A 22,069-nucleotide genomic window follows, 5' to 3' on the forward strand; every position below is an offset into this window, starting at 1 on the left:
TTTGTGGTCACAGTGGACTCATACCTTTGTCCTCTGCCCATTTCCACAAGCTCAGTACGTTAAGGAATTGGTGTGCAGCCATTTCTGCCTTACATTGTAGTTTTGGCTCCTAATAACTGTAAATGCCCCTGAAGTCACACTTCTCCAATCAAACAGTAAATTCACAGGGAGGCTATAAACATTCCACAGTGCAGCAGCACGCTTCTGTGTAGGTGAAGAGAGATTGCAGCCGGTGATTTCACCCCTACTGATTCTGACCAGAAGAGATAAGGAGATCAAGACAGGGAGGACTGACCTCTGTATATAAGATGATGCCCAAGCATGTGATTACATTCTGGCCACTCACCATGCACTGGCTCCTATTCTGTCTCTTTGTGGCACTGGCTGGTAAGTATCTCATAGTTTATTACTGTAATATAGTTTATTCAGCATTATGTAAAATAAATATTATATCACTGTAGATGCTGGATCACTGTTATGTCAACATTACCATGAATACATCAGCATTAACCTTGGCAAATCGAAGACTGATTTAGTGAATAGAGCCTCTATGTTTTTATATAGCAGGCATTAATGCTGCTATTTTCTTTTGTCAGCAAGTGAGACCGTCAATTATGGTAAGTAACAAATACCATCAATCTAACAGAATTTATCATTCAAGCGGATATGGAATGAAAATATACACTCTGTAGAATTAATACATGTAATAATTTATGTAATAATGGAACTATCAATAAGCAGAAATTTGTATTCATATTGCTAAAAATGTTTAATCTAATTATGATGGGGCAATTTGTGTTAATCAGATTTTTAAAATAAGTTTTTCGATTAAATTTTAAGGTTTCACATAGATGTTTTTTTCCACTTCTCCAATAAACATTGCAGAGGTTATCTTGAACCCAAAAAAAACATATGAGTATGAATATGAAGGTGTAGTGAACATTGGCAGTGATGTAGCAGACCTGGCCGTCTCTGGAGTCAAACTACTGTGCAACTTCAGAATTACTGGAGTATCACTACAGACTTTTCTCCTTCAGGTATGCTCTCTGTCATAATGAGGTCATTACTTATCATTAAATTATATTTAAAAAATTGTCCCATAGGGGCAGCACGGTGGGGCAACATGTAGTGTCCCACTCTGGGTGACTGTCTGTGAGGAGTTTGGTATGTTTTTACTTGTGTTAGAGTGGGTTAGCGATTGTAGTTAAGGGAAAGATAGTCAACTGATTGGAAATATTGATATGATGATATATAACATTTGTTTTTCAAATATAACAGTTTGTAATGAAATTAATTGGATAGTTAGGATGATCACCGAACAGACATGTATAATTTTAAAATCTATTATATATTAATACCAATAAAATTGGAATTTGCTTTCTAGATCAGCAATGTTACGTTTCAAGAATTTAATGGACTTCCAAAAGAAAGCTCCTTTAAAACCTCAGAAAACCTCACCAAACGCTTAGCGACGGAGCTCAACACACCCTTCACTTTTGAATACACCAAAGGACAAGTAGTGGATATAAAAACCGTATCTGAAGTGTCCAACTCCATTGTAAACATAGTGAGAGGCATTCTGGGATTTCTGCACGTCACAGTTAAGACCACCCAGCGAGTCTATGAACTTAATGAGGTATTTAAACTTAATTTATCTTCAGAATTCCACTTTTTGACATTTTTATTCCCAGGAAGCTCCAGAAATCTATGTTCAGAATAAGAAATGTACCCTGCTATTGCTTCTTTTCAGTTGGGAATTCATGGAGTATGTCACAATGTTTACACTGTTGAGGAGAATGTATCTGCAAAAGAGTTATACGTGACCCAAGTTGCTGACATTGGCAATTGCCAGCAAAAAGCTGCAATATATGATGGAATGGCTCTGGCCAAAGAGAATAAAAACAGCAGACAGGTTTGTATTTCTTGCCTGACACGTTTATGCAATGTCATGAAATATGTATTTTTGGTTTTGTATATATATATATATATGGTATTTTCAGAGAGGTGAGAATGTTGTTGCCACTGTGAAGTATGAATACACACTGAGGTCTGTAGACGGTGGTGGTCTGATTACAAAGTCTGTTGCTCAAGAAAGGCACCATTTTTCCCCGTTCAATGTGAAGGGAGGTAACTCCAGACTGCTAGCCATGTAAGTCTATATTAATTAGATTCAATATATAGATGCCTTGTCTTTGTAACATGACACAGCATGTCACTGAATTTTCCAAAACATTAAGAGGAATAACTTGACAACAATCAGTCGAATAGTAGCTAGTAAATTAGCATGATATCATTAGCCTAATGCTATACATACTTAGTAAAATATATTCTTTACATTTTAATGTCATTTAATAAAAACAAATGTTTATACAAGTACAAATGAACTTTAATTTTGAAGTGAGTATTACAAATGCTTAACAATCATAATTTTACAGTAGTAAAACTGTGTTTACTGCTGTTTTTCTTTACAGACGGAAGATTGTGCTACTAAAAGAGATGGACACTGTTGGGAAACCTGTGACTGGTCAAGTGAAGAGCAGGGGAAATATAGTGTATAAAGTGGAGAAAGGTCTTGGGCCAATTCCTGTTGTGATGATCAACTTGTCTGACCCAGTGCCTAAGGTCAGTGAATGAAGGCTTTATTGAAATGATGTAAAAGTTATTTGCTTACTTTCCTCTCTAATTTCAATAGATTGAAGACCTAATCAAACGTTTGGCTCAAGAGAACATCTACCAAGTGAACACTGCTACGAGTTCTGATGTTCTTGCTCTTATTCAACTGCTCCGTGCTTCTACACATGAAGATGTGGAGCTGCTGTGGAAACAGCTGTCGGGAAACCATGAGCACAGGCATGTATTCCTCACTGCTCTGAGAAAGAGGAGACTATTATAGAACTTGGTATATCCATTTGGGAGTTTGATATTTTCTTGTTGGTTGTGATGTGTAGGAGGTGGTTCCTGGACACTGTTGTTGAGGTCACAGATGAAAGGGTGCTCAAGTTCCTAAAAGAGAGATTCAAAGCTGGAGATATCTCTGAAATTGAGGCTGGACAGGCATTAATAGTGGCACTCAATCATCTATCTGCTGAACCTGATCTAGTGAATATGGCAAAGGTAAAGACCCACCACAATGGCAGCAACAGACATGAATAATTTGGGACAGATGCAAGTACTGATAACATCACTTTGAGTAACATTAAAAAGGCTTTATTCTGATCTTGTTCATGTCCAATGCAGGAGTTCTTGACCATCCCCTTCATTAAGTCCAATGTCATGCTGTGGAACACTGTGGTGTTATCATACGGTTCTCTGGTTTACAGAGTGTGTACTTATGTGCACCCCTGCCCAGCTGTCACAGTGCAGGTATAATATTAAAAAAAAGAGAAAGTATTAGCATAACACCTACTGATGTGTGCTAATCATGTTGTTTGTCATTTCTATTCATGTTATCATGTTTTGCAGCCCCTGCTGGACATGGCCATCGATGGACTCACTAAGAACAATGATGACGACATGGTGCTGGCTCTGAAGGCTTTGGGAAATGCAGGTCATCCTTTAAGCATTAAAACGATTTTGAAGTTCATGCCGGGATTCTCAGTGAAAGCAGACAGTCTCTCCACCAGAGTTCAGAGTGTGGCTGTACAGTCCCTCAGACACCTCGCCATCAGAGAGCCTCATAGTGTAAGCTTAAACTCTTCACACACTGCTTTTAAGCACCATGATTCATTCTTTCACCATTTAAAGACAATAGCTGAATGATACATGTCCTGGATTTTGGGAAATGGGCAATGAGAACTTTGAGGAGAAAACCTATTGACTTTTGTGGAAAACATTTAGTTACTTTTCCAACTTTTACCATATTAGAGGATAAATAGAGTTAACAGCATGCTACAATGACAGCTTCTACCCTTCTGGTAAGGCTTTAAGCTTGACATAGGAACATTTCAGTGAGAATCTGATGGCATTCCATCTTTGCCTTTAAAGCAGTTTATTAAAAAAGATAATTATCAAGCGCAGCTATCAAAGTGTTTGATTCCTGTTGATGCCACAGCCATCCAAGCCTGCAAGTCCAAGACAGCACAATTGGTGCCATTCTCAGGATGCGTGGGGTGGTCCCCATTCTTCCCTCATCAGAGAGTGTGCAGTGCTAACCAGTAAGCTGATGTGTTTATTTGGGACTCTTCTCCAGCACATTGAACTGTCTGTGGCCTTACACTAGTGGTAGTTCAAAAAAGAAACAGGGTGTTGTCGTGTGTTATAGCTTCTCATCATCATTCCATGTTGATAACATTGTGTGAAACAGGAGGAGTGCCATTTAAAGGGGTGGGATTGGCCATCATTAAAAACTGGATTTTAATTTAGTTTTTAAAAAAATTGGTGTATAATATTAGAAAAATACTATTATGGGTTTCCTTATTTAGATGTTAACTTTAGATGTTATATTTTCTTCTTTCAGGTGCAGGATATAGCCCTGAATATCTTTGCAGATAGGACTCTTCCTGCTGTAATCAGAATGCTGGCTTCCGTCATGCTGCTGGAGACCAAGCCCCCTGTAGCTTTGATCATAACGATGGCTGAGAGGCTTTTGCAGGAGACAGATATCCAGGTGGCCAGCTTCACTTACTCTCAGCTCAGGTCCATCTCCCGCTCCCACACCCCTGACAACCAGCACCTGTAAGCGCTTTACTGCATCCTCTGTGTTAATACTCTCCACACCTTAAGCTTAAACCTCACCTCTCTTCAATAAACTCTTTTTAAAGGTCAACAGCATGTAATATTGCAGTGAAAATGCTCGCTCATAAATTTGGACGCCTAAGTTATCGATATAGCAAGGCTCTTCATTTGGACTGGTTTCATGGTAAGTGCTTTAAGTTATAAAGGCATTTCCATTTTACATAATCAATGTTGATGAGGTTACAGATGTTAAAGAAATCATAGGCTGATTTAGTAGTTTCCAGAGGATTGAAGAACCCCTGAACGTATTGCATTAAATGTAAATTCCAGAACTGCATTATCATTTACCCAGACTTTTAAAACAGGGCCCTTAGGTTTTAATTTTGTTTAAAATATTTACCAACACTAAATATTTATTTACATTTATCTCATTAATTCCTTTAATCAATATTTTCCTGAGTCTGTATATACAGAGTCTGTTTAATCTTCAGATGACCTTTTAACTGGTTTATCAAGTGAGCTCTATGTGCTGAGGAATGGTACAAGTGCCATACCCACGGAAATAGTTTCTAAAGGAAAACTTCACTTCATTGGAAGAATTCTTCAGCTTATTGAGGTAACCTTAATGTACCTGTCTAAAGCCACATATTTAACCTCATATATAGATATTGTGCTGACTACACGTTCATATTTCCACAGTTTGGGGTTCATGCAGAGGGCCTGAAAGAGCTGTTCACTAACAAACCTGGAAGTACCCAGGATATTGTGACTACAGACTTTGCAGCATTAGTGAAAACAGTGAGGAAATTAATTTGACAATTTGACAAATTGTAAATGTTAAAAACCAGTGACAGTATTTCAGCCAAAAATGAAACATCCTTAAGCCTTTTTTTTCATTTCCCTGTTCCCATATAAAGCTCCTAGACGTGCAATCCATCCCTAAAGACAAACCTCTCTTATCTGTATATGCGAGGATATTTGGACAAGAAGTCTCTTTTCTAGACGTGAATCAAGCTCTTGTTCAACACATTCTAAAAGTAAGCCTTTGTTTACTATCATCATATCAAATTATTTTCTAATCAGCACAATGTTTTACCATCGCTTCTGTTCGTTTGAAAGGGAAAAATTATATTGTGCTTTTTTTCTCATCAATATAAAGTCTGTGAGTCTCACTGCAAATAAAGAAGACAAAATCTGGAACGTTATTCAGCATCTACAAAAGGGTCTGTCATGGCACTGGACAAAGCCTTATTTTGTCCTGGAAACTCGATTTATTCAGCCAACATGCCTTGGGCTGCCTGTGGAAATCAGCAAATATTTATCATCACTGGCTGCCATTACTGTAAATGGTAAAACGTGTTCTTATAACTTGATGTTCCTAGTGCTAAGAAATATAAAGTTGCAATAATACACTCATTTTATTTCTTTTTGCAGCAAAAGCTGTTGTTAAGCCACCTCCAAAAGAACACTTACGTGAACTGCTCAGTGCAGATATTTCACTGCAGACTGATGGATTTTTAGGGTAAAACATTGCTCCTTAGATCCTTCTGGTCTAAAAAAGAACTCAAAGACACGCACATTTTATTGATTCTGTGTTTGCTGCATAAGAACTGCTTTTGATCTCAGGGGTGTTTACCACTGTATTACAGGGCGTGCTTCTTTAAACTAATGATGCGATCATGTTTTCATTGACTAGTACAGATTAACTTTATCTCTTGTTTCAGAGTGGCAAAGGATTTTTTTGTTTTCCATGGGATCAATACAGATCTCTTTCAGTGCGGCGCCCAGCTGAACAGTAAGACGCTGCTGGCTTTGCCTTGGAAAACTGACTTGAAAAAAGACACAAAGGGAAAAAATTATGAGATCGACCTCACTCCGTGTAAACAAGCCACAGAGCTCCTGTCAGTTGAGTATGTTATCCAAGATTCTTAACTAGGCTGAGAGTAAATTAGAAAGCTTTCACAGCTAAGAGCACTGGAGACTGTCACTGTGTTGTGCTACGATCAGAATCCCAAATGAAAGCTGTCACAGGCAGTTAGATCTAAGTCATTACTGAGAAGACTGATGCTAAGCACCACTCATTGTATAGAAAATATACATGTATTTGGTCGATATGAGAGATTGCTTGGCTGTATCTATCTAGAATCCACTATATATTGGTAGTTTTCACATGTGTGTATCAGTGAACTAATTATACTATTACTTGGAGAGTTTAAATTGTTTAAAGGTTGTGAAGATGCTGCTAAATGAGGTTTACAAATACAACAGAGTGAAAATCACAGATATATTCCTGACTAACTTTATGATTGATCTCTTTTTCTCAGTTTCAATGTATATGCTGTGTCAAGAAATATTGAAGATCCACTTTCAGCCAGAATGACTCCCATGATGCCAGATAGTGATGATTTTGAGGCAAGTTTTCAGGTTCAGTAGTCACTGATCGCCGCACACTGGATAGAAATGTCTTCGGTAGCCATTCAGAATTAATTGACAGTCATTTCTGTGGTCCAGGCTGAACGGTCAGATCCATATCATCCAAATTATAAGTACTGTGCTGAAGCAAGCACTTACGCAGCTTCATTCTGTGCTCAAGCGGAAGCTACACGAGTCGATTACCTTAAAGAATATCCTCTGTACTACTTCTTAGGATACACCCACTTTTCATGTCATCTTGAGCCAGGTATGTTGCATTATACATTTTACTGATTTATACCCTATTGTGTATTGATAATTGTATTGTCATTATTGGAACAAAACCTTGTTTCTCCTTATTTAACATTAATTTACATGATATTATACTGTGCTTTACATTGGGTGATACGTTCATTTTCACAGTAATCTCTATGCAGTAACTTTTAACTTAGAAATCAGTATATTTTTCATTTCCTGTACAGAACCATGTTGTTCCCAACATTGACAATACACAGAAACCAAACTCTTTTCTTGTACCTAATGGGTTTTTCTCCCTCTACATACTTCAAAAGTCAGTCCAGTGAAACCAGTTGAGAAGATTAAAATCCAAATCAGTGTTGGTTCTAAAAAACACACATCAGATTTCAGTCACAAGACAACTATCACTCATAAACGGGAGGTATTATAACACTTTACTAGTTACTTTATCTCCTTTTTGATTTAAAATTAATGGAACTTCTCCAGTCTCCAGTCACTGTGTATTTATTTCTTCCATTTAGAAAATAAATTCATCACACAGCTCCATACTTGGACTGAGACAACTTCCGGTAACCATAAGCTCATATATCAATCAAACCAATAAATAAATAAAAGCAAGTAATTGTAACCCTAGCTTCCATTATTCATGCTCTTTAACATAGGAAACAGACACTACCCCTGACCCTGTGATCTCAGTGAGAGTTCTGGCTGTTAGTCCGAATGTTAAGCCGCTTGGTTACGAGGCTGCAGTCTACTACTCCGCCTCACAGAGTGATGACATAGCACTGATCATCTCTGAGGTGGCCGAAGAAGTCAACTGGAAAATGTGTGCAGATCTCAGTGTTGATAACGTTCAAACAGGAGCGAAGGTGAGCATTTTCTTTGGATGATATTTCTGCATCTGTAGGTGTCGTTAATGAAGGTGCTTGAGCTCTTGTGTATGTTTCAGGCGCACTTCAAATGGGGTGCTGAGTGTCAGTCATATGAAATGGGAATCAGGGTTTCTGCCGCGGGCATCACTGGACCAAAACCAGCCATAAGTGCAGAAGTTAACTGGGGAGATGTTCCTGAATTAATTCAGGCGGTCAGCCAAAGGTAGCTCAATCTACAGCTTAATGTGTTGTATTTGTAGTAAATGGATCACCACAATGCGACTGGAAGTTATAACCATCTTTATCTACAACTGTCATAGATTAGCAGGTGTGTGTGGAAATGTCATCTAAAGGTTACTCAGTAATATGACTATTTTTCACATACCTCTCCGTAGGGTTCGGGAATACCTGCCAGGTGTGTCCTTGCTCATGGGATTCTACCAGAAACATGAGAAAGACACCAAGCAGGGAGTTTCAGCCATGTTTGCAGCTTCCAGTCAAGAGGGATTTGATGTCAAAATAAACACCCCAGATGTAAGAACATGCTTCAGTGTCTAAGAGTGTGAACCAGTTTAATATTCTGTTAATTACGGTTAATATGTGATTAAAAACAGCAACTACTGAGCTCAGTCTAGGGCTGAACAGGATACATATTTGAGAGTTTAGTGATCACTAGAGGAGAACTGAATTGCACTCTTGCAATTTGGGACATAAAATAATCAATTTATTCTTAACAAACTTTGCTTTTGTTTCCTACAGCTCACTGTGTATCGGAAGGAAATACCCTGTCCATTTGAAATTGTTGGAGTTGAAAATAGCAACAACGATGAAAACATGTCTCATACATGAAGTTCACGTCAATTTTTATGAAGAAATCTGCTTGTAAAGTAGCTAACCCTGCAGTACCACGCTTTCCACTGAACACATTTTGCTTTGTGGTTTCCGTGGCAGAGGTTAGACCAACTTTTTAATTCAGATCAGTTCAGTTCTATTTTTCCAGCTTTTCTAGCTGCTTTCAGTCATTAATCCTTTTATTAAATCCTTCAGTTAGTTTTTCTGCACAATTTCATTTTTTTTCTTTCCTTCAGTTTCCATCTGTATTTGAATGTAATATTATTGTTCTCATAAACTCCCAGTTCTTGTTCAAATACAAGATTTCAATACTTCCATTATTTCCACCACAAACACCAGGCCCCAGTTATGCATTGGATCATTAATATTTCTGTAAATAATCATGTATGATTAATCACATATGATTCATTAAAAATTACCATCAAATATGTCTCTGGTCATTTTGCTTGTTTTTACTGAAACTTCCTCCGGGTGACTGTCTGTGAGGAGTGTGGTGTGTCCTCTCTGTGTCTGCGTGGGTTTCCTCCGGGTGACTGTCAGTGAGGAGTGTGGTGTGTCCTCTCTGTGTCTGCGTGGGTTTCCTCCGGGTGCTCCAGTTTCCTTCCACAGGCCAAAAACACACATTGGTAGGTGGATTGGCAACTCCAAAGTGTCTGTAGGTGTGTGTGTGTGTGTGTGTGTGTGTGTGTGTATTTATTACCCTGTGAAGGACCGGCGCCCCCTCCAGGGTGTATTGCCACCTTGCGCCCAATGATTCCAGGTAGGGTCTGGACCCACCGCGACCCTGAACTGGATAAGCGCTTACAGATAATGAATGAATGAATAACATTAAACTACTGTTTACATTTTTTTGCAAAAATAAATAATCATATTACTGAACATAGGGCGGCACGGTGGTGCAGCAGGTAGTGTCGCAGTCACACAGCTCCAGGGACCTGGAGGTTGTGGGTTTGATTCCCGCTCCGTGTGACTGTCTGTGAGGAGTGTGGTGTGTTGTTTCTGTGTCTGCGTGGGTTTCCTCCGGGTGCTCCGGTTTCCTCCCACAGCCCAAAAACACACTTTGCAGGTGGATTGGCGACTCAAAAGTGTCCGTAGGTGTGAGTGTGTGAGCGAATGTGTGTGTGTATCTGTGTTACCCTGTGAAGGACTGGCGCCCCCTCCAGGGTGTATTCCTGCCTTGCGCCCAATGATTCCAGGTAGGCTCTGGACCCACCGTGACCCTGAATTGGATAAACGGTTACAGATAATGAATGAATGAATGAATTACTGAACATATTTCTGCCTATCAATTCCTTTTTGTTTCTTATAACTGTGTGCAAATTCAGTTATAGAAATATTTGTCATATCCAGTTTTTGACTTTCATGTTCTAGGCGAATGCAGACGATGGATGAATGAATGAATTTTAACTCTTACTACTATTTTTATAGGTTATATATGAATACTCAAAGCTGTCTTTGTAGTGTATTTTGCAAACTACCCAGCAGTGGTGGAGCCAGACAGTTTTCATAGGGGTGGCCAGACAGAGACCATTACTCACACAGGGGTGGCACAGGAAATTATACCTTTTTTCTATGTGAAGTTGCAGTGGATATAGTAGTGTTTTTTGATCATTCACTTATTTACTGATACAGGCATTGCGTACAGCGCCACCATCTGTTTCTTCGGAGAACTACTTGTTTGACGTGCGCTGTTAAATTGCGTCCGTACAGAAATGATTCCGCAAATAATTTGCCGGCAAAGCGGTGGTGGGGGGAACAGAGATTAATTTATGATGTGGCTATGGCCACCATTGGCCACGCCCTGGCTCCACCCCTGCCCCAGACACAGCTTCGTAGCTTTGTGAAGGCACAGCAACAGCCTCAGTTTGTGCAAATAGCTGTTTAAAGCTTTGCCACTAGATGGAGCCATTCATCCAACCATCACCTCCAAAGTCAAGAATGGACGAGCCAGGCCCTCCATGTCGTTACCTGAAGGCAATGCTAAATACCTGAATCATACCTTGAGCCCTTCAAACTTAAGCATGAACCATCTGCAGGACAGAGGGAATTGTTGTGTTTAATAACTGCTAGAAAACTCAATTTACATTTCAGTTTGTTTTGGTGGGAGGACAGGGTTCAGTTCTTTTATTCATATTTTCTAAATCTGAGTGTTTGAGGAACAGAATGGGCTCAAAAGAAGGATATTTCACGGACTAGGTCCATCAAATGAAGAACCTGCTTTACACCCAACACTGCGCGGAGCCGACCCCTGGTCAGAAGACCTCTCCACCAGAGGGAGGAGTTTAAAACAAGAGATTCTCTGAAGTCTTCTGAGCTCCACTTGAGATGACCCAGATCTGAGAACATTTTTTTAAATCACCAAGGCACAAAAATGAACTCTTTTTTGAACTTTGTGATTCTTTTCTTTATCACAGAGAGGTGTGAAGGTATGGCCCACCCTAAGCCTTCCTGTGGTTATCCTCCATCACAGTGGTGTAGGACTCTGGAAATTGCAGTGGAATGTGGGGTAAGTTTGTAACTGATGTATGAGGTTTTATCTATGCTTTAATACTAGCTTCCGTCACTACAGGTTCACTAGCGTTATTATTTACATTCTGGGGTGACATTTTGTGTGTGAATACAGTCAAATAGCAGTACTTCTCAGGTGCTGCCGATGTAAAATACTAAAGCACCAAAGTGGGATTTGTGAGCAACAGGAAAGTTGATCAGGAGCTGAACCAACACAGTTCATCCCCAACAACTTCATACTAATCATAATATTTATCATATTTAGAGACGTAAAGCTTTTATTAAGGATATGTAACAGGGTAAATCTATCTATCTATAACTGCCCCTTTTTGTTTGAACTACTGCGTAGGAGATTTATTCTAGAACTGAGATCTTAAACATCATGTACAGCTGGAGTACACTGTCTCCTTTTCAAAGACTCCTTTGTGCAGCTTAAATGAGTGTCATGCTTTTGAAACTGGAAACGAGCAGCTCTTAATTTGACAGAAGCTTGTGGTGTCTAAGTGTCCACCAACCGGATAAGACTCGGTCAGAGCTTGTATCTTTATATTTGACATTTTTATTTAAGGATTTATAACTTTGTATTCTTTGTAAAGTTAAACTACTTCTAAACACTGTGAACATTAGTGAATTGAGCCGATTTAAAGGAACACAAAGTAAGATTTGGTATTTTTGCTCCTGGGCTCACTCTACAGCTGTGTTGGAAGTTAAATAGTGCAGTTTCTTCAGTGCTGAGCCCAGAGTAGCAATGACACAGGCTCTATTTCCCCTACTACACATTGCTGGAGCATCTCAATGATACTGAACCTGAAATCCCATTCTACCTAGTGTCACTTTAAGGTGCCCCCATTAGAGACACAGACATTCAACTCCACACACGCAGCAATAACTTGACAACAGCATCAATATGAGAATGAAACAACTCATTATTGTGGGTCTGAAAGGATTTGTAGCTGTTGACAAAAAGGAAATAAATATCTGGGATTATATTTTTGATGACAGTGTTTCCAGTGTTTTGCTGTGTTGTGCTGAATGCGTGTGTGTGTGTGTGTGTGTAGGTTCGGAAGCAGTGTATGGAGCTGTTTGTCACCAGGCCGGACCCCTCTGTGTCTCCAGTGGATTTGATCGTATATTACGAGAGTTTGTGTCCAGGCTGTAGATCCTTCCTGACTGAACAGCTCTTTCCCACATGGACGATGCTCAGAGACATCATGAGGGTGCACCTGGTGCCATATGGCAATGCAGAGGTTAATTTTAATTCTAAATCCACAGGCATTAATATGAAGTTGGTTCTCCCTTTGCATCTGTAACAGCTACCACTTTTATAGGAAGGCAGTAAGAGTAGCGTGTCTGTGGAAATCTTTGCCCATTCGTCTAGAAGAGCATTTGTCAAGGACTGAATGAAACACTGGTATATAACCATAGTTCTTTTTTGCTCCTGGGCTCACTCTACAGCTGTGTTGGAAGTTAAATAGTGCAGTTTCTTCAGTGCTGAGCCCAGAGTAGCAATGACACAGGCTCTATTTCCCCTACTACACATTGCTGGAGCATCTCAATGATACTGAACCTGAAATCCCATTCTACCTAGTGTCACTTTAAGGTGCCCCCATTAGAGACACAGACATTCAACTCCACACACGCAGCAATAACTTGACAACAGCATCAATATGAGAATGAAACAACTCATTATTGTGGGTCTGAAAGGATTTGTAGCTGTTGACAAAAAGGAAATAAATATCTGGGATTATATTTTTGATGACAGTGTTTCCAGTGTTTTGCTGTGTTGTGCTGAATGCGTGTGTGTGTGTGTGTGTGTAGGTTCGGAAGCAGTGTATGGAGCTGTTTGTCACCAGGCCGGACCCCTCTGTGTCTCCAGTGGATTTGATCGTATATTACGAGAGTTTGTGTCCAGGCTGTAGATCCTTCCTGACTGAACAGCTCTTTCCCACATGGACGATGCTCAGAGACATCATGAGGGTGCACCTGGTGCCATATGGCAATGCAGAGGTTAATTTTAGGACAAAAGGCTGTGTGTATATACGTGTGATATAAGTAAACACACGCAGTAACTTCCATTAATAGTAACAAAGGAGTTTTCTTTCGCTGTTAAAATGACTAATTTGATGATACACTGTTAATGTCCCCCCTTTTTTATTGTAACTCTTCAGGATCTTCCTGAACAGAACTCGTTCTTATGTCAGCACGGTGAGCTGGAGTGCAGAGCTAATATGATTGAGGTAATCCCCCCTTGTCTGTATAGATCTCTCTTCAAAACAATGCTCATTTTAAACAAGTTCATAATCACAGTATCTCTTCTTCACAGACCTGTGTCTTAAATGTGACCGACCATGCAGCTCTTTCGGTTATTCACTGCATGGTTTCCTCATCAGACGTAATAAAATCAGCACCATCTGTGTGTATCCTCCTATCAGTTTTTCTTTGTGTCCTATGCATGCAGAGTATGTTAAATTATGCTTATCTACTTAGATGCCTATCTTTGGTTCCAGTGTTTACAGTTGTATGCCCCCCATGTGGAATGGAGGAGCATAGAATCCTGCACTATAGGAAATCTTGGCCACAGTCTGATGCGTGAGAACGGTGTAAAGACTCAGTCTCTGAGGCCGGTCCTCACACATGTTCCATGGGTCACTTTCAATGGGGTAAGACAACTTTCCACTTTTGTTTGCTCATATGCTACAAGTCCAAAATATCTAATCAATTTATTCATGTATAAATAAATGTATAATAATGTTTTGTCAGTACCACCTAAAAATGTCATACTGCAATAACCTTTACACACCTTCCAGTTAGTCCTCCATGAGCTGAATGGAAAAGATTCCCAGTGAAGTAGAGCAGTCACTGGAGAAATAATATCCTTGTTAATATCCTTCATTTTAGTACAAATGATGATTAAACGTGTGTCAACAGTTGCCCATTAATTGCATAATTACAGGCTCATAAAACATGATGCAAAGGCCTGTAAATGTGAAAGTCTACCATATTTAACATTCTCAGGTGTACACAGAGGACTGGGCAGACACAGCGATGTCTTCTCTCTTTAACCTTGTCTGCAAGCTTTATGAAGTAGGTTCATATTTATCTTATTAAGGTAGAATGTGAAAACATCAAATCTGAAGTAGAAGGTGAAATGTGTGGCTAATCAGCTTGTCTTTTCTGCTTGAAGGGAATCAAGCCTCCTGTCTGCACCGGAGCTCTAAAGAAGCTGAACCGAAGTTTCTGTTAATACCTTTTGTTAAATAGTAGTTTATGTGCATTGTGTAAGCTGGCCATATGCATATGATGATGTTTGAAGTGACCTTATTAAAGATGTACAAAATGACACAAAATACAGTAGTGACAAATATACTGTGCATTTATTAACACATGATCAGCCATATTGTGACACCTACACATTGCACCTACAGAAGATGAAATCCCATTCTAAATCCACAGGCATTAATATGAAGTTGGTTCTCCCTTTGCATCTGTAACAGCTACCACTTTTATAGGAAGGCAGTAAGAGTAGCGTGTCTGTGGAAATCTTTGCCCATTCGTCTAGAAGAGCATTTGTCAAGGACTGAATGAAACACTGGTATATAACCATAGTTCTCCATTATAGTGAGTGGAGCTAATTAAATAGAAAATAAGTGTATAAAATTAGATTATTTTAGTTACATTTGATTGGTGAATAATACATACTACCTGACCTAACACGCCTGATCTAAACTGGAAACACCTGTTTCCTGTATAATAGTACCCACATTAATAACACTGGGGGCTTGAAGACATGCCAGTGTGTGATAAATTTATAAAAAAATAATACAAATATATATTTAAATTTTATATTTGCCCATAAAGGACATAAAGGATTTAAAAAAAAATTAAATAAGAGTAATTGCTGTGTTATTTAGTTAACATATTTTAAAATCATGAACTCTCTTATTAATTCATATTATTTTCTTTTATATACTCTATATACATCTATACATTGTAACGTAACGGTGTCATTTTGACAAATATAAAATGAAAAGCTCAATCTCAAATGGCTCCCTACTCTCTATGTAGTGCACTCCTTCGTTCTTAATTATTCCGTAAAGCACACAAACCAATATCTATATGTAATTCAATCACATGTGCAGACCTCCATACCGAACAAACTGCACGATTTGGAGCCGGAAGCTAAAAATCCATAACGTATCCTATAAACTAGTTAGGGAATACGGAGCGATTTGGGACGCTCCCCTGAAAAGCTTGTCAGAAAGGTTGAAAGGACTTTTATTTTGTAGTTCAGAAACGAGGGTCACTCAATGTTAGCTACTGTTTCTGCCATGCCTTGGTTGCCGGCAGCTGATCTCGTATTTCAGTATTTTAATATTTTAAATTAAAAAAAATAAAAAAACAGGACATGCAGAGCGGTTATTTACTTCTCACTGTTTAATGTGTAGGATTTCACAGTGTCTGCGGTAAGGCTGCGTTTGTGTCTTAGAGATGATTCCCCGGAGTAAGGACCTGTTAGTGCGGATATCTTTTTACTGGAAGCCCCTGTTTTCAGGGAAATACTTGATTGTAACAAATGTGATCAGTAGCGGGGGAATGTTGGCTTTAGGAGACTGTATTCAACAAAGCCGAGAAAAACACCGCAGACCCGAGAAACAGTGGGAATGGCAGCGCACAGGTATCTACCACCTACCATTAGCTTACAGCTTCTTACATCAGCAGCGCAGCAGCAAAAAAAAAGTTTTATTTAATTTATTTATAAACCGAGTCTCTATAGTTTTCACAGTAAAAAAGTGTTCTTAATATAATAGTGTTTTTCTTATGAGAGATATTCCTACAATATTTAGCCTCTAATATTTTTATAAAATAATAATTAGTAGTAGTAGTTTAAAGGTTATTATTATTATTATTATTATTGTTAACGCATTTAATATCAAATCTGCTATTCCTGTGTATTTCCTTTAATATGGAAGTCTTTGATTATAGCATATACATAATGGTAAATCAGGCTAATTAAATAAAGATTAAATTATTGTAAAATTATTCAGTGTAAGATAATGTTGCTCTCATTCACGGGAATAAACGTATGGGCTCAAAAGCCAAAGTCCTGCGTTACAAAGTCCCCCGTTGCCCCCCAGTGGAACTTCCTAGAACAATAAGATAGTAATATAATCATTCATCTTCTCCCGGAAGTGCTTCACCCTGATCAGGGTCGCTGTGGTTCCAGAGCCTGCACAGGGTGCCAGTCCACTGCAGCTAATAATACACCAAACCTGGTGTAAACCTTTGTACTAAAATGGTGAACAAACAAAGTGTCAACTGCTGTTGCTAAACATTCTCAGGATTTAAAAAAACTCAGAGTAATTCAGTGTGAAATATGAAGAACTAAAATGGAACCTGACCAAGGCAGAGATGTTATCAAAGTCATATAGAAGCCACATAAATTCATGATTTAAAACTTAATAATAATGACTTGGAGTCTATGAGAAAATGTAGGATATAACTGGGAGATATCATAGTGGGATTCTGTATACTCTTAGTCGAGTCTGGCCTGAATCATGATCATGATGTGTTTGTCACATTGTGTATTTGTGTACATTCACATATCTCTTCATTTTCATCTGATCCTTTAAATTTATTATTTGTAAAATTGTTATTGGTGTCGCAGGTTTGTCAGAGATATGCACTGATTTTTTCTCTTGTTTGAATTATTATTTTTTTTATTAAAATACAAAATAGTTTATGAATATATGCTTGATAATAATATACACGAAGAAAACAACAACAAAAATGAAAAAGAATCTGAAGAGCTTTTTTGAGTTAATCCTAGAAGCCTAGGATTCAGATTTGGATATTAATAGTATTTTACTTCAGATAAACAACGACAGTAAATTAGCATATATTAACAGTAATCACAGAGAAACAAAAACACAGACACCACTGCTTTGTCTCAAAATTTAAACATAGCATGCCGCAGTTTGTTCTGGAAGTAGGGAGATCTTAATGTAACACTAGAGGGAGACACAACTGAAGCCAGATTAAGTGTTGTTTGTACAAGCTGATATTAAAGTACTTTGAATAATAAGAAGAGCATAGAGGATAATTGGATGTAGTCTGCCATCACTTCAGGACTTCAAGCATGCTGCAAAATTACAGCTGGCACCTCTGATCACGGACATCACATCTTACAGCTATTTTCCTCTGGTAGAAGACTCAGGGCCATGAAAATCAGAACAACCAAACATTCAGCCTCCACTCCAGAGCTCTAGCACATTCACTTTAAACTAAAATGAGCTGGAGATCTTTTTAAAATGATCGTATAAACAATATATAAACTTTGAGTAACTTTTAGCACCTTTCATCCTTTTACAACAAGCTCAAGTCTGTTTTGTTTCTTGTCTCGTTTATCATGTAGTTTTTGTCACATATCAGTCACTAAGATCTGCCTGCCTCTGCTTTGTGAATTTTCCAAGACTCACATGAAAAAGAAAGCAGAGTTGTTTACTATGCACAGGAAAACACACCCAGTACAGTTTCTAATGCTTTCTTGCTGAGAATTCAAAAGTCTATAGCTTAGCTCTGGAGTTCCTAATATGTGCATGACAGCTGACTACAGTGGTGTTTGAGTGATGGTCGTTCTTAGTAGAAATACTTGTATGGAATTGAAATGAGAATAGCTAGGCCACCTCCTGATTAAATGACATTAATTATTTTTCAATATGAAAGCATTAATTGTTTAGTTTTATGGCAGGGTTCTGAATTCCTGAACCTTGAAGTTAACCTGTCTACTGTTGTTTTTCCAGGGCGCATGTATGCGGTTGGATGCTCTATGGGGCCCTTCCTCCATTTCTGGTATCAGTGGCTAGACAAGACCTATTCTGGAAAATTGATGAAGACTGTTGCCAAGAAGGTGCTGATAGATCAGCTCTTTGCATCACCACTTCTTGGGGCGTGGTACTTCATAGGTGCGTCATAAATCATGATAACGTTTTATTATTGTGTATGCATACAGCACTTTTATGGCTTGGAGTTTCTCCTTAAATGGATTCTTATTGCAGTCTTGTTACGTATAATGCTGTATATGCTTGTATGTATCTGTGTCAGGCATGGGCATCATGGAAGGACGTGGTTGGTTCAAGGGCTGCACTGAATTCAAGGAGAAATTCTGGGAATTCTATAAGGTAACAATCTGATGCTATTTTCCCATTTCTATCTAATTACTGCATCTTAAAAATATGCTTATCATTTATGATTGTTTATTTTTTATATTCCTTGGCTTCAGGGGAATTCTTTCAGTACCAAGGTTGCTTTATATAACTGGGATATAACCACCAGGAATCCTCCACAGCGCTTTTAAATCCTTTCCATTCCTGATTCTTGGAAACGTGTTTTTTTTCTAGTGAATCAGCCTATGTTTCCAACAGTTTAGACAGGAACCAAGCATACGTCATCACACATCAGTGTGGTGTGTTGAGGGTTTGCTCAGTTCCAGCCTCAATGTGGCTGAATACAATGTCAGGGCCACAGTCATGACAGGGTCATTTATTATTCTTTGTTTACAGCAGAGTCAGATCATAGTGAGATATAATATGTGTGTAAATGTTGCTGAGTTCTGAGCTGTCCTGTGGGGCTTGGGAACAGTGGAGAAAAGTAGCCAACATAGAGCCAAACACAGCTCCAGGAAAACCAACAAAAATGAGCATGTTCCTGTTTTTATTTCCTATTGTTTATTTAAGTAGTATTTATGCACCATAACACAATTTAATACTCTAAGATTCTTTCTGGAATTTCTTAAGCCATTTCTGGTTGGCAAACTAATTTGTGTTAGTGGAAACGTGCCGAATGGTTCCAAAATAGGTTCATGAACGTCCCAAAACACTTGTAGTTCATTCCACCTTCAACGCCTTGCTTTTCGCTTCTGCACACTCAGGGCTGGGGTGAGCTGTGACCCATTTAAAGGAACAGGCACTTTAAACTGTTGTTTTGAACAGGGCTGTTTAAACAGTGTGGGAACAGAGCTATGATGCTTGATCCTTGTGGTACATTGACCAAAGCATATCACAGACATTGCTTTAAAGCCCCAGGAAACTTGAGGAAAAGGGGTAGATTATGTCAATGTAATCTAAAATACATGTTTTTATTTCCATAGGCTGACTGGTGTGTCTGGCCCACAGCACAGATGATCAATTTCTACTTCCTGCCGGCTAAGTTTCGGGTTCTGTATGTGAATACAGTCACGCTGGGCTGGGATACTTACCTCTCATACCTCAAACACAGAGTAAGGGTTACTGAGATCAAATCCCACTGGGGTTTTTTTTTTTTATATACATTTGGGTTGTTGGCCATATAAAGTTGCCTGAGAACGTAGGAAAAAGTGTTCGGCTCTTGACTTGACAGTTTAAATTGAAATTATATATGTTTTTCCTCAAATTCTTCTCAAAGCAAACACCAACTTTGATTTGCATGTGTCTTTTAGCAGGACAATCCACAGCTGGATGAACTGGTGGAGGATGAAAAGGATTCTGCAGTGCCCCTTCCCTCTGTGAAACCAATAGACGACAAACTTTAACAGCAATATTTCCAACTGAGCTGATGTTCTTGGACCTGACTTTATTGTTTAAAGACGTTAATTCTATGAGAGTACGTATTTGATGAATCACTGATAGAAACAGTCATGATTCAGTCACTAAAGATGTGACAGAAGGAGTCCAGAGTCTTACACTGAGCCTTTTAGAGTGCCATGTAAAGTATTTAATGCACAGGACACAAGTGAAGGTTGAATCCCCGTTCAGAGTAAATGTGGACATGTCCTTATGTCTGTGAATTAAGATATTCCTCTGATCGATTGATTCATGACATTTAAAGACGTCACCGATCTTAAAACTATTCAATGACACACCATCAAATTTATTTAAAACATCAGTTTAGTGAATCTGGACACAAATATGTGCTTAGATTGTCAGGTACGAATCAGTAAAATGAACTGTGCAGAAATAAGTGCAATGATTTTGGCTAAATGCCAGCTATAGTGTTTACCACAACTGTAGTGTAGTTTAATTAAAGAAGATTCGGACAGATAAAACTAATGAATCATAAGAACCAGAGTATTTGGCCTTCAGAGTTATTAAAGTTTCCTTCTAGATGTTATTGATTGGAGTGCTCCAGTTCTCCATCTGTTAGTACAAAGACAGATGTAAAATTGTCTTCAGGTAGAGATCATATTAGAGGTGGTATCTGAGTAAAAATTAAACACTCCTTTAGAAAGCTGCTGGTGGAAGCTTGCCACCAGAATAAATGCATGACTTCAACAAATATCAGCAAAATAAGGGAAAAGAACTGCAAAATTATGTTGATGTCAAATGTTTTTTTCCGAGAATAACTCACTTTTCAATCAGGTAAATTGAAACAATATTCAGTGGGGTTTCCATTCCAAACCTCTGAGAAAATGCACATCTCCAGACTAGTTCTCAAACTGATTCGTATTAAAATGGAGCTATAACTAAAGCTTGCGTTCTGTAATGATGTTCTGATGGACCATTTACCATATGTTACCTTGTAAAACTCCTCAGGGACTCCACCCTACTGCATTTACGGTGTTGTGCACGGGTCAGAGACTAGCTTTCATTTCTCTCATTTCCAAATGGTCTCGACAGCTACACGTCCTTTATGACTCAGCATTATCTGCTAAACTGTTGAAGGATGGACACAAACACAAGTATTTCTTTCAGATGTGGAGCAAGATTGGTCACTCAAAGTTAAACACTATATGCTGCTTATCTGATGCTGACAGATTGTGTGGTCAACCAGCTCTTGCATAGTTGTTACCGATCTCATTTTCTCTCTCTTGTTCCATTTTTATCTTTACATCCTGTGAGAGAGAGTTTTGGAAAGTCCTTTTACAATTGTGTCTTTGATGATACACTGCCACTTGTTCCTTTTGTGCAGAGTTTTTAATGCAGATTATGTCCTTTTGTATAACATATTTTTGATTGTTAAAAGTATATATAGCTATATATATATATAAAAAAATATATAAATGCATACAATTTAGCAGTGCTAAAATAAAAGCTAATGCAATGTCCTGTGATGGGGTGTGTGTGTGTGTGTGTGTGTATATATATATATTATACATAAGCCTTACAGTCTAATAATAAATTACTGGGTGACTGTTATTTTGTTTAAAAAAAGAGAGGAAAGTGGAGTGGTGTTTCTAGTCAATTTAACATATCCAGTGTCCAATTTTTGCTCTCTACTGCAAAATGCTGAATGTGTACAATATTATAACCTTATTTCTTTTTTATTATTATTGTTGTTATAAAGATGTGTTCGCAAAAAGTCATTAAATCAGTCAAATAATTCAAATAAATAAACCTCTTGAGTGGAATGGTTACCATTTGTATGTGTTTCTTAAAGAGAAGTCTCTACTCATGTATTCCTTCTTAGGAGAGATGATGTATACCCAATGCAAACAGTGACTAACCAGAGTCCGATATTAC

At 38.4% G+C, this 22,069-nt stretch overlaps 3 protein-coding genes across 3 annotated transcripts; all 3 read left to right on the forward strand.

Moving 5' to 3' along the window:
- The first annotated feature begins 347 nt into the window (after positions 1-347).
- On the forward strand, positions 348-9,210 carry vtg3 (vitellogenin 3, phosvitinless). Its single transcript, XM_066647336.1, is given in 27 exon segments — positions 348-387; positions 597-617; positions 886-1,037; positions 1,385-1,636; positions 1,751-1,912; positions 2,001-2,149; positions 2,472-2,622; positions 2,693-2,850; positions 2,949-3,114; positions 3,238-3,363; positions 3,463-3,681; positions 4,457-4,674; positions 4,761-4,858; positions 5,166-5,290; positions 5,374-5,472; positions 5,592-5,711; positions 5,834-6,023; positions 6,109-6,196; positions 6,399-6,584; positions 6,999-7,090; positions 7,148-7,354; positions 7,659-7,765; positions 7,866-7,913; positions 8,007-8,213; positions 8,294-8,439; positions 8,612-8,750; positions 8,976-9,210. Coding segments are annotated over 27 exon segments (3,756 nt in total). The 3' UTR covers positions 9,066-9,210.
- A 2,219-nt stretch (positions 9,211-11,429) lies between these two features.
- Positions 11,430-14,863, forward strand: ifi30b (IFI30 lysosomal thiol reductase b). Its single transcript, XM_066648122.1, has 8 exons — positions 11,430-11,574; positions 12,635-12,823; positions 13,395-13,583; positions 13,745-13,813; positions 13,900-13,989; positions 14,084-14,236; positions 14,592-14,660; positions 14,761-14,863. The coding sequence occupies exons 1-8, from the start codon at positions 11,440-11,442 to the stop codon at positions 14,818-14,820; spliced, it is 954 nt and encodes a 317-aa protein (XP_066504219.1). The 5' UTR covers positions 11,430-11,439; the 3' UTR covers positions 14,821-14,863.
- Positions 14,864-15,885: 1,022 nt separating this feature from the next.
- mpv17l2 (MPV17 mitochondrial inner membrane protein like 2) lies at positions 15,886-21,943 on the forward strand. The gene is made up of 5 exons (XM_066648359.1): positions 15,886-16,251; positions 18,377-18,538; positions 18,678-18,754; positions 19,723-19,851; positions 20,050-21,943. The coding sequence occupies exons 1-5, from the start codon at positions 16,065-16,067 to the stop codon at positions 20,140-20,142; spliced, it is 648 nt and encodes a 215-aa protein (XP_066504456.1). The 5' UTR covers positions 15,886-16,064; the 3' UTR covers positions 20,143-21,943.
- The last annotated feature ends 126 nt before the right edge of the window (positions 21,944-22,069 follow it).

This window comes from Hoplias malabaricus, chromosome 16, assembly GCF_029633855.1.
Source record: "Hoplias malabaricus isolate fHopMal1 chromosome 16, fHopMal1.hap1, whole genome shotgun sequence".
Classification (NCBI taxonomy): Eukaryota; Metazoa; Chordata; class Actinopteri; order Characiformes; family Erythrinidae; genus Hoplias; species Hoplias malabaricus.

Coding starts and splice junctions, on each gene's coding strand:
- mpv17l2 (XM_066648359.1), top strand. CDS start 16,065: ATGATTCCCCGGAGTAAGGACCTGTTAGTGCGGATATCTTTTTACTGG. Junction 16,252..18,376: donor GTGGGAATGGCAGCGCACAG/GTATCTACCACC, acceptor TTGTTTTTCCAG/GGCGCATGTATGCGGTTGGA. Junction 18,755..19,722: donor AATTCTGGGAATTCTATAAG/GTAACAATCTGA, acceptor TTATTTCCATAG/GCTGACTGGTGTGTCTGGCC.
- ifi30b (XM_066648122.1), top strand. CDS start 11,440: ATGAACTCTTTTTTGAACTTTGTGATTCTTTTCTTTATCACAGAGAGG. Junction 13,990..14,083: donor TAATAAAATCAGCACCATCT/GTGTGTATCCTC, acceptor CTTTGGTTCCAG/TGTTTACAGTTGTATGCCCC. Junction 14,237..14,591: donor CATGGGTCACTTTCAATGGG/GTAAGACAACTT, acceptor TAACATTCTCAG/GTGTACACAGAGGACTGGGC.